We start from the raw sequence: 12,818 nt of genomic DNA on the forward strand, positions 1-12,818 counted from the left end.
AAAGTCCATAGATTACTGGAAACAGAAGGGTTTTCATCTATAAAATGAACAGGCCTCTTTATTCCCTTTCCAGGCCTAGGCCCATGATCCATCATATACATATCTAACCCAACTTCTCTCTTCTATAGACAGAAAAAACTGAAGCTCAAAAAGGCAGCATAAATTTTTTCCCCTACTTAATGAATTGACTGACTTTTCAACTCAAATGAAAAAAATTAACTGCCTACAAAAACCTCTGAGTTTCTTCAGACCTTTGAATTCTGAATCTATAATCCTATGTCATTACAAACATAAAAATATGTTTGTTTTATTGCCTTTTCAGAAAAGGAATGTTTGGACTGAAATTGAAGAAGAAGAAGAAGAAAGAGGAGAAGGGATTGGTTCTAGAAAATAAAGGAGCACAAGGTAAGGTATAATAGGTGAAGGTCTTGCTTGATTCTGCAGAATTGCAGGTCAAAATCTCAAAATCTCTTTTGTTTGCTTAGGGAAATTTACATCCCAAACCCACCCACACAGTTTATGGAAACAACTGCCACATTTCCTATCATCTTAATTTAATTCAACAAACATTTATTGAGGATTTATAATTAAGGATACAAAGATAATAGTTCCACTCTTTAAAGAGTTTTCAATCAAATGAGGGAGATAAGACACTTAAACTACATATAATATGTAGTTTATATAATAGTAAATAATTTGTGGTTAATACAAAAAAGAGAACTGGACAGAGTATTTTGAAAAATTTAAAGAGATAGAGTTTTTATTTGAGGGGAACAAGAAAGATTTTATGTAAAAGGGAGTTCCTGAGGCAGATCTTTAATGAAGACAAAAAAAAAAAAAGATGAAGTTCATTCTAGGCTTTGAACATATGAACAAAGGACTGATTACAAAAGGGAACAATGTGAGAACTGGGGAGAGGAAGGTATGTTAGTGATTGCTTGGTATCTTTATTTCCCAACAAAGGGAAAGATCTATGAGTTTCTGAAAAATTAAATAACATTCTCCTATGTTAGGTCCTGCCTTCTCTTGAGATTTACACAGTTCACATGACTCACAGTACCAGAAAAAGGACCTGCTCTCTACCTCATGGCTCCTTGCTGATCCTTCTTCCCCTTTTTGTCTCTGTCTGGCAGTGGGATATTTCTCTTTGGAGGGCCTGTGGATTTGTTGATTCCTCTCCCCACCTTCCCATGTCTTAGACTGTGTCTTTGTATGTGATCTATCTCAGTCTGTGTCTCTGAGTTTGGTCTTGGAGCAAATAAGATCTGGGTTCAAATGTTACTAACTGCAATCAAAAACTAAACGGCTGTAGGCAAGTCACTGCTCTTCTGACCGTCAGTTTTATCATCTATTCTATACTATGTAAATGATGATTTTTATCATTTATCAGATTTATATGAGACTCAAAAAAGACAATGAATGTAAAGTGCTTCTCAAACCTCAAAAAAAATCTCAATATAAATCTCATTTCATTGTTATTATTCCATTTGACCAAGATGAATAGCAAAGATGTGACAATTTGATAGTACTTGCTTTATAGCATTATTTTAATACATTGTCTCTGAACTCACAGCAAAAGGTTAGGTATACGACAATAGGTTAGGTAGACAATATTATTATTACCATAATTAATGGATTATGTATCAGAAATGGAAGTTTGGATCTTCTGATTGCAAGCCCAGTACTCTTAAAAGTCTGTGATAGTAGGGTCTATGATGAGATGATTAGATATTCATTTTCCCCTTTGGATTTCTGTATCTTTTCCTTACTTTTCCTTATGAATCAATCTTTAAGTATGCCTGAGGTGATCCACCTTTACATAGATTTGATTTCAATATATACAATTTAATTTACAATGCATTTATTATTATAATATTTTCCTGGTAATAAATTCCCTCAGTGTTGCCATGAGACCTACTTTATAAAATGACAACTAACTGCTTAGACACATTCTTTCATCCCTAGTAATGGCAGAGATTTAGAAGAGTCACTTTTGTTTGAAAATCTGAAGTAATGATTAGATCTGTATCCCAAAGAATCATAAAAAAGGGAAAAGGTCTTACATATACAAAAGTATTCATAGCAGGTCTTTCTCTGGTGGCAAAGAATTAGAAATTAAGGGAATGTCCATCAGCTGGGCAATGACTGAACAAGTTGTGATATGTGAATATAAAGGAATACTGTTGTTCCATAAGAAAAAAATACCTAGATAGATATATATTTGAACTGCTGCTGAGAAAACTCAGTAGAACCAGGAGAACATGGTATTTAGTAGCAACAACATTGTGTGATGATCAACTATGATAGACTTAATTCTTCTTAGCAATGGAGTGATCAAAGACAATTCCAAAACACTCATGATAGAAAATGCTGTACACATCCAGAGAAAGAACTATTGCTTATGAATGTTGATCAAAGTATATTTGTTCATTTTTTGTTGTTTGTTGCTTTTTCTTTCTCATGGAGATTCCCTTTTGTTCTGATTTTTCTTTTACAACACAACTAATGTGGAAATATGTTTAACATAATTGTAAATGTATAAGTTGCATCAGATTGCTTTCTTTCTTGGGGAAGGGGAGGGGAAAAAGGAAGGGAGACAGAAAAATTTGGAACTCAAAATAATATGTCTTTAATATGTAATTGGAAAAAATAAAGTCTATTCAAAAAAAAAGAAATTTTGAAATAATGGAGAATGACTTGTAGTTATCTTTCATTTTTGAGAAACTAATTGTTAAGAAATTTCTTCCCAATATGAATATTTCCTCTCTGTAGCTTCTCCTTATTGTTGTTCCTGGTTCTGCCAACCAGGTTTATGTAAAAAGGCTAATCTTTCTTCCACATGTTCATCCTTTAAATACTTGACAGTGATCACAGTCTTCCTCCTTGCTTTCCTCTTCACCCCACCCCAGTCTTCTTATCTCCGGGCTCAACATTCCTTAAACTAATCCTTGTAAGACATGATTTCAAGGACCTTCACCATCTTGGCTAAACTCCTTGGCTAGTCTTTATTTATCAATATCCATTTTAAAATATGGTGACAAGAAAAGAACATATTATTCTAGTAGTAATCTAGCAAGGGCAATTTTCTGATAGCTCTTTTTTTCTGACAATAATCAATCCAGAAAAATGTCACCAATAGTTTGCTTTCATGGCCGCTTCATATACATAATTGATCTTGAGTAAAATTATGAAGTAGATTGAATTTCCACTTTGCTGCTCATGATGATCTCTGTGACTTTAAGCAAATTGCTTCACTTCCTGTGGATCTCAACTTCCTGTTAATAAATGAAGGGTTTTAATTAGATGAATTCTAAGGTCTCTTTCAATTTCATGATCTTATGTTTTTCTTTATCCCTATTGGTGATATTTCCTTCTTACCTCCCTATAAGATTCATGGTTTAAGAATGCTTTCTTCCATCAGGAACTATTAGAAAATGAGATGAAATTCATAAATTATGTAGTGGAATTGTCTAAAGTGTTAACTATCCCAATTCTATTTGTCTTTTTATTAGATAAACACTAAGATAGATAAATTAAGCTATAATAAATTGAATAAATTATCCAAAGTTAATAAATCTAAAGATACATAAATTTAACCCTAAAAATTTTACAGGCAATGATAAGATACAATAGTTAGTCCTTGTATAGTTTAAGGTTCGCTAAGTTTTTACAAGACGTGTTTTACAAGTGTTTTATTATCTCATTTTATCCCCACAGTAATCCCAAATAGGAGAGATGCTACTATTATCTCCATTTTACAGATAAGAAGACAGAGACAGACAGACAGACAGACAGAGATTAAGGAAATTTCCAGGAGTCACACAAGCAAGTGTCTGAGGCCAAATTTGAATTCCTGACTCCAGATTCAGCTCTATCCACTATACAAACTATAGCGAGCCCTTTCTTTGGTACCCCTTAAATCACAAGAGTAGACAAAGTAATCTCTCCCTTTTAAAGTATGGGAAAGAGAGCTTGAAAGATTTGCCACCCTAAGAACTGGAAATTGAGGGGGCGTATATCAATTGGGGAAATGACTAAACAAATTATGGTATATGTATGTGATGGAATTATTGTTCTATTAGAAATCAGAAGGGATGGGATTTCAGAGAAGCCCGGAAAGACTTGTATGAGTTGATGCTGAGTGAAATGAGTAGAACCAGAAGAACATTGTATACCCTAAGAACAACAAGGGGGGTGATAATCAATTTTAATGGACTTGTTCACTCAAACAATGCAATAATAAGGGACAATTTTCAGGAATCTGTATCCAGAAAAAACATTGTGGAATTTAAACAAAGACCAAAGATTATTATCTTTAATTTTTAAAAAGTTGGCTTATGTGCTACATAATTTTATTATCTCTAATATTTTATTTCTTCCTTAAAGCTATGTTTTTTCTTGACATATGCATTTTTGATCAATGCATATCATGGAAACAATGTAAAGATTACCAGGTTGCCTTCTGTTAAGGGAAGGGAAGAGGAGGGAGGGGGAAAATTGTAAATTTCAAAACCTTACAAAAATGATTAGTAGTAACTACTATTTTATATAATTGGAAAACAAATAAAATATTTATATCATTAAAAAATTTGCCACCCAATTAATTAATTTGATTTTCTACAGTATTGATTATTCTGTGATTCTTCATTCATTGATACCTGAACAAGCTAGTTTATCAGGTAATTGAAAGAATTGAGCATAGTAAACTGAGGGAATAGAAGTTGTGTCAGAGTAAAGAAGAGGAAGAGATAATTTTGAAATATGAAATGGCAGAAATAAGGATCTTAGGCACACAAATGGTACTTTTATCATTGCTGATGATGGATACAAGAGATTCAGAATAGAAAGGAAAAATTGGGAAGTGAACAGCTGGTTAAGGAAATTATCTAGAAAAGCAATTCAGATTCCTGGACTACAACTTAAAATAGGAATGTTGGACTTTTGTCCAGGGATGGAATACATCTAAAAATGGCTGCTAAATATGTTTTTTTCTAGTATCTTTCAAATTTAATTAAGAAGACTTTAAACTTAAAAGAAAGGGGAAAGGAAGACAAAAGTTTTAGTATAAATCCATAAATAAAAGTCTAATAGAGGGATGATAAAAGAATAGCAACAGAAATGTTAACAATTAGTAGGTGATTTACTCACTCCCCAAGGACTCTCAGGGTACCTGGAAGTAGGTTAAAAAGGTAGAGGTTTAATTGATTATATATATATATATATATATATATATATATATATATATATATATGTATGTATACTTCTCAGCCAAAGATGAAGAAGCACCATACAATCAGTTAAAAGAAGAGCTGGTATGGACTGTGATCATGAGCTTCTTATTGCAAAATTCAGATTTAAATTGAAGAAAGGGAAAAGTCATAAGAGCATAGAGACCTAACCCAAATAACATCCCCTATGAATATGAAGTGGAGGTGCCCTTTTGTCTCCTCTGACACAGCTATTACTCTAGAACAAACCCTTATCACCTCATAACTGGTTTATCACAATTGTTTACTTGTGGGCCTGTTTGCCTGAAATATTTCACTACAACAATTCATCTTCCATTGAATGACTAAAATGATTTTCCTATCCAATCATGTCATATATACTATTTCTATCACTCAATAAACTCCACTGTCTTCTTATAGCTTCCAGGATCATAAACAAAATTTTCCCTTCAGCATTCAAAGCCCTTCATAACCTGGTCCCCTTCATCCTTTCCAATCTTCTTATACCTTACTCCATAACATGTATTCTTTGATTCAGTAACACTGACCCCATGGCTGTTCTATGAATAAGATACTGTCTCTCAACTCCAGGTATTCTCTCTGACTGACCACCACACTTGGAATGCTTTCTCTTCTACAGTCCATATTGAATGTAATTTTTATTGCATTAGGAGTTGAAAAGGATACTTTTACTATTTATGCTTTTCTGCTTTTTTACCATAAAAATTTTATGTACTAATATAAGGTACCATGAACCACTGAGAAAAGGTGTATTCCTTTCTATTTCCATCACTTCTCTCCTCCTTTTCAACTATTAATCTTTGCTACATTACTTTAAGTCTCATGTTTTACAGGTTAGACATTTCGTCTCTGTATTTTTTTTAGAAGGACGCAGAGAAAATGCAGCTGCTCAGGAGGGAACTTCTATACAAGCAGGACAAGGTGCTGACCTGATGCAAGATGGTACACTCACTTTTCCAACATCTTCAGCTCCTCTGAAGAGAAGGTACAGTAATATCTTCTTCTGAAACCCTACCAGCAGTGAATTGCCTAATGATATCATTTTTCCATCATAATCTTGTTGAATTGACTTGTCTTAGCTTCTCAGCCTTTATCCTTCATTGTGATAGGGATAGCAAGGGATACCAAAGTCACAATCACACAGCAGAAGTAGCATCATATGTAATATTAGGAGATCAATTTAGGAAATACTGAAGAACTAACTCTCTACTGAGATAGCTTCAGTGATGGAACTAAAGGTGGTTGCCTTGTCTTTGTCTCCAAAGGAAAGATATTTTACTCACAAGATATTGGAACATGCCCAAACAAACTTTTGGCAGGTACTAGATCTCTAATAGAGGCCTCCAAACTCTAGAAATTTCTAATTAATAGACCTAGACCTGGTATTCCAGGTATAATAGTTATATGATATATATATATATAATTATAATATAATATAATTATATTATTATATCATATTAATTACATTTGTTGTTGTATATTAAATTATATTAACATTGTCTTAATATTCTTCCATTAGAAAATTTTAATGATTTCTCAAGTTGTTAATGATTTACCCAAAGCTGTTATTGTCTTTCGATTATTTGTCTATTGGGGAAGAGGGTACATGTGGAACTATGGATCTGCTTCACATAGGAAAGAAGAAACTAGACATTTATTAAGCACCTACTGGGTACCAGGTACTCTACTAAACACTTTATAAATATCTTATTTGATTCTTACAACAACCCTGCCAGTTAGATGTCTTTATTATTCCCATTTCGTAGTTGGTGAGAATGAGTCAGACAAGTCATTTAGTATAGAATAAATGAACCATGTGTTTCTGTGAATAAATATGTTTGTAGACATATATATATATATATATATATGTATATAAATCTCATTTGATCTTGAAATTATTCTCTCCAAAATTCCCAGACATCTATTAAACTTTGAATCTAATCTTCTCAACCTCCCTGCAGTCTTTGATGTGGCTGATCACATTCTTTTTTCAGCAAGGCAATAGGGTTAAGTGGCTTGCCCAAGGCCACATGGCTAGGTAATTATTAAGTGTCTGAGGTCATATTTGAACTCAGGTCCTCCTGACTCCAGGGTTGGTGCTCTATCCACTGCACCACCTAGCTGCCCCAATCACATTCTTTAATACTTTTTTCTCTCTAGGTTTCCATGATAGCTATCCTTTCTGACCACTTCTTCTCAGTCCCATTTGCTGACTTATATGGCTCAAGGCCATATCAAAGACTACTGGGAGTTTGAGAAGGATGAGGATTGAAAAATGGTCATTAGATTCAAAGATTAAGAAATCACTGGAAATTTTGGAGAGAACAATTTTAGGATCAAATGAGCTTTATATATGTATACACACATATATGCACATAAACACACACACACACACAAACATATATATATATATGGTATAAATATAGAGCAACTAAGTATCACAGTTATAGAGCCCAGGTCTGAAGTCAGGAAGACTTTTCCTCTTTCTTTTCTTTCTTTCTTTCTTTCTTTCTTTCTTTCTTTCTTTCTTTCTTTCTTTCTTTCTTTCTTTCTTTCTTTCTCTCTTCCTTTCACTCTTTCTTTCTCTCTTCCTCTCTCTTCTCTCTCTCTCTCTCTCTCTCTCTCTCTCTCTCTCTCTCTCTTTCTTTTTCATTTTACAGATTTTATTTATTTTGAGTTTTACAATTTTTCCCCTAATCTTGCTGCCCTCCCCCACCCCCCACAGAAGGCAATTTGCCAGTCTTTACATTGCTTCCATGGTATACATTGATCCAAATTGAATGTGATGCACGAGAAATCATATTCTTAAGGAAGAAAAATAAAGTATATAAGATAGCGATATTACATAATATATCAGTTTTTTGCCTAAATTAAAGGTGATAGTCTTTGGTCTTTTTCAAACTCCACAGTTCTTTCTCTGGATACAGAGATACTCTCCTTGCAGAGAGTCCCAAATTGTCCCTGATTGTTGCACTGATGGAATGAGCAAGTCCATTAAGGTTGATCATCAACCCTATGTTGCTATTATGGTACACAATGCTCTTCTGGTTCTGCTCATCTCACTCAGCTTCAGTTCATGCAAATCCCTCCAGGCTTCCCTGAATTCCCATCCCTCCTGGTTTCTAATAGAACAATAGTGTTCCATGACATACATATACCACAGTTGTTAAGCCATTCCCCAATTGAAGGACATTTACTTGATTTCCAATTCTTTGCCACCACAAACAGAGCAGTTATGAATATTTTTGTACAAGTGATGTTTTTACTCTTTTTCATCATCTCTTCAGGGTATCGGCCCAGTAGTGGTATTGCTGGATCAAAGGGTATGCACATTTTTATTGCCCTTTGGGTGTAGTTCCAAACTGCTCTCCAGAAAGGTTGGATGAGTTCACGGCTCCACAAACAATGTAGTAAGACCTTTCTTTCTGACTTGAATTTGGTCTCAAGTATTTACTAGCTGGGTGACCTTGGGCAAGTCAATTAACCTTACTTACCTCAGGTTCCTCATCTAAAAAATAAACTGGAGAAGGGAATGGTACACTACTCCAATGGTGGTTGCTGTTGGTGGTGCCTGTCATCCTTCATTTTTGAAGAGGAACAATGGCATCATTGGGTGATATCTTCACTTGTGAGTGAACTTTTAAGTGAGGCAGAGTATCTCTTCCAAGAAAACACCAAATGGGATCAAAAGGAGTCAGATATGACTGAAAAAGAAAATAAATATATATAAGCACATATGTGTATGTGTATATGTATATGTATATATGGAGAAAGAAAGAGAGAGAACATTTGTTGATTTGACTTGATCCTTACAACTTTGAGGTAGATGTTCCATTTTATGAATGTAGAAATTAAGTCTCAAATGTATAAAGTACTTTATAAACCTTGAAGTGTTATAATAATATTTGGTGCTTATGCTGTTGCTACTACTATTACTACAACTACTACTACTACAACTACTACAACTACTACTACAACTACCACTACTGCTTCTACTACTGTAATTTAGGAACTAAAGATATGTCTTTATTTTTTGAAGGCAATCTTTCCTTTCATATTTTTAACAGATCGAAATTAGTTACAAAGATCCATGATGGTGAGGCCAAATCTCAAAGTTATCAAGTAAGTACACAGTATATGTAATATCTCAATTTACAGAAATGACTGTGACTCCTGGAATGACATGGATTATGCCTGTGCTTTGTAGATTGCCATAACCATCACTGAAGCCCGACAACTGGTGGGAGAAAATATTGATCCAGTTGTCATCATTGAGATTGGGGATGAGAAGAAGCAAACAGCAGTCAAAGAAGGAACAAACAGTCCCTTTTACAATGAAGTAAGTCATTCTTATGTAATCATTAATTATTTTCTCCTTCTATCTCTACTTAGCAGTGGAAATCATCCTGACTTTAAATTGTTGGACTGTGATATAGTAATGTGTGACTTTGCTTGAGTCACAATTAAATTTTATTAACCCCGAGCTTCTCATCTGAAGGTGTTTGATTAGATGTTTTTAGGTGGACTAAGGTTCCTTCTAATTCTAACAATCTTCAAATCAATAATTCTTAATTAAGTAAAGGAAAACAGGGCCAGAAAAATATGGAAAAACACAATCCAATACACAAATCCTATTACAAATGATGGTTTTAATTTCTTATCCACTGTTCCTTCATCTCTCCCAATAGTGGAGTAGAAATGACTGATTTGTGATTCCTCTCCTTTCCCATGTCCTCTGCTGCCTCCTGGAAAACAATGGACAATAAAATGTAACAAAAGGAAGAAGATGGAGGATCTAAGAGATATAAAATCAGCAGTAGGATATATAAAATAAGCAGTAAGAATAAACCGGGACTGTAGAGACTGTCTGGTTCAATTCTCTCATTTTATAGATGGAAAGTTTGAGCCCTCAATGGTTGAGGTGTTTTGACCAAAGGCTCACTGTTAGCTGGAATTTTGATATTCAAACTCTTGACTTGTTCCACTCTTCTCTAACCTAGATAGTTCTCTTACCAGCTTCTGGATAACTAAATTAATAATAATAGCAACTACCACTAATAATAATAAATTAGAATTCATATTCATTGTCAAAGTGCTTTACAAATATTATCTCATTTGATCCTTACAACAACCCTGGGAGGTAATTGGTATTATTATCCCCATTTATTGGATGAGGAAACTTGAGGCAGGTGGAAGTTAAGTGATTTGCTTAAGGCCATGAAACTATTAAGTGTTTAAAGTTAGTTTTGAACATAGATTTTCCTGCTTTCAGGTCCAGTGGTCCATTCATTGTGACACCAAGCTTCAGTGGATAAGGCAGAGGATAATTCTGAGTTATGAAGAAAGGTTTAATGTAGATTCAAGGCAATAAACTCTAGATATGCTGCCTGAAAAGCAACCTAGCTGCATTCAGAGATATACAATACTAGATGGGCCACAAGGTGATGAATTTTATCCCTTTAGGACCCATCACTAAATTATAGAAGGATTGAAATCTTCATTGGCCTCAAGGAAGGCATTGTGGTTCAGTGGGTAGAATCATGGATCTAGATATAGAGGTTCTGGGTTCAAAACCTGCTTCTGAGGATGATATTCCTTAACCATCCTATATCCTCAACTGAGGGTGGCATGATGAGATGCCTTCTGGTTTTAGAGCTACAAGCCTTTGACCCATGAAATCTCAAATATAAGTATTTGAGGATAGATTTGGACCTAGATCTTCCTGATATCAGTTCCAGTGCTACATCAACTGTGCCATCTAGCTCCAGTGGATATGGTAAAAAATATTTCTGATTTATAGAAAGGCTTTGTGGAGTATTCAGGTGATAGATTCTAAGAGTTCTGGCTGAGTCTCTTTCATTCAAGAATAATCTCTATCACTGCACCTTTGAAAACTGACCACTCTAAAAAGACTGAGGAGAAGGGTCAGTTATCTTTAGTTGAAGAGACTTTGTCTTCTGAATGTAAAACTGAAAACATTTGTGAACAGTTGAGTCATTTCAAGGGACTGCCATAATAATGAATGCCAATTGTAATTTTCCATCTGTGCTTAAGGCTCCAGGCAGTTTCTGCCTAGATAAAAGCCTGAGCCAGTACCAAGACACAGCAAGATCAAGTTGAGAGAGCAGAGTCTCTGAGTGATGGGGGAAGATTAAAACAGCTAAATCTCTTTGGGTTGGCTGAGGATTTATCCTGAACTTGATTCTAATGCATAGTGGCTAGAAATATTAACTGGAAATAAATCCCCGATAAGAAGGGAGCATGGTATAGTGTCGGGAGCATTGGATTTGGGTTCAGGAGACTTGTATTTAAAATATGCCTCTTCAGATTTATAACCTATGTGGTTTTGTGCAAACCACTTCAACCCTATTGATTTGTCTATAAAAGGAAGCATTGTGACAAGGGGGAAGAAGAAAGGCTTTCAAGCCAGAAATCTGGAGTAGTACCTTGTGACAATACTTGTGTGACTTTGAGCAAATCACAATCTTCCTGAGTCTCACTTTTCTTAATTGTCAAATGAGGATGTTGGACTAAATGATCTCTGATTCTATGAATTGATTATCCCATGTCCCTTCAAAAATGCCTTAGTTTCTTCATCTCTAAAATGGAGTTAATACTACTTCTACTACTTACCTCACAGTTTTAAATAAGGAAACCATAAATATTAGCTAAGTATAAGTTGTTATTAATGGATGCTAGGTTGTACAGTGGATACAATACCAGGTCTGTCAGGAAGACTTATCTTCTTCAGATCTGACCTTAGACACTTACTAACTGTGACCCTGGACAAGTCACTTAATACCATTTGCCTCAGTTCCTCATCTGTAAAATGAACTGGAGAAGGAAATGGCAAACAATTCCAGTACCTTTGCCAAGAAAACATCAAGTGGGATCATGAAAAGTCGGACACAACTGAAACCACTAAGCAATAACAAATTAATGAAAGATAGAATAAGTCAATAATTAGATAGTGGTAGTAGATAGAGTACTTGACCTAGATTCAGGAAGAAAGGAGTTCAAATTCTCCCTTAGACAATTGTTTGCTATGTGACCCTGGATAAGTCGTAATTAATTAATGTCTCTCTGTCTCAATTTCCCCATCTATAAAATGGGGTTAATAATAGCACCCTCCCAGGATTATTTTAAGAATAAAATGATAACAATATTTATAGAGCACTTTGCAAACCTTAAAGCACTATATAAATGGTGATTTTCATTGTCATTATCATTGTCAATGATTATCAGTATCATTATATTATATATTATATTGTTATATTATCATTATTATTATATTCTATCATGTTATTTAAAATATGATACAAAATTGGACAGAAAATAAACCATGGCCATGCAAGTAATAAAAGAACAACAAATAAACAAACAAAAAGTCCAATATAAGAAGATTCATGCTCCATCTTGGCCAAGATCCCGTTCTCTAGTAAGGGTATTAAGGATGGATTGTAGGAGACCATTGTCCTCCTTGATAACTTTAAGGATAATTTTTTTCCTTCCCCAAATATCATAGATTTAGAGATGGATGGAATCTTAGAGCTCACTATGTTTGACTAT

The 12,818-nt window shown here is 34.4% G+C and overlaps 1 protein-coding gene across 1 annotated transcript in view; it reads left to right on the forward strand.

The window, feature by feature from the left end:
* The first annotated feature begins 329 nt into the window (after window positions 1-329).
* The window catches only part of FER1L6 (fer-1 like family member 6), a 211,186-nt gene continuing 198,697 nt past the window's right edge, over window positions 330-12,818 (forward strand). The window contains 4 exon segments of the mRNA XM_074202128.1: window positions 330-405; window positions 6,114-6,234; window positions 9,317-9,371; window positions 9,457-9,588. Coding sequence (XP_074058229.1) covers window positions 330-405; window positions 6,114-6,234; window positions 9,317-9,371; window positions 9,457-9,588 — 384 coding nt within the window.

This window comes from Macrotis lagotis, chromosome X (genome assembly GCF_037893015.1).
Source record: "Macrotis lagotis isolate mMagLag1 chromosome X, bilby.v1.9.chrom.fasta, whole genome shotgun sequence".
In the NCBI taxonomy this organism is placed as follows: domain Eukaryota; kingdom Metazoa; phylum Chordata; class Mammalia; order Peramelemorphia; family Peramelidae; genus Macrotis; species Macrotis lagotis.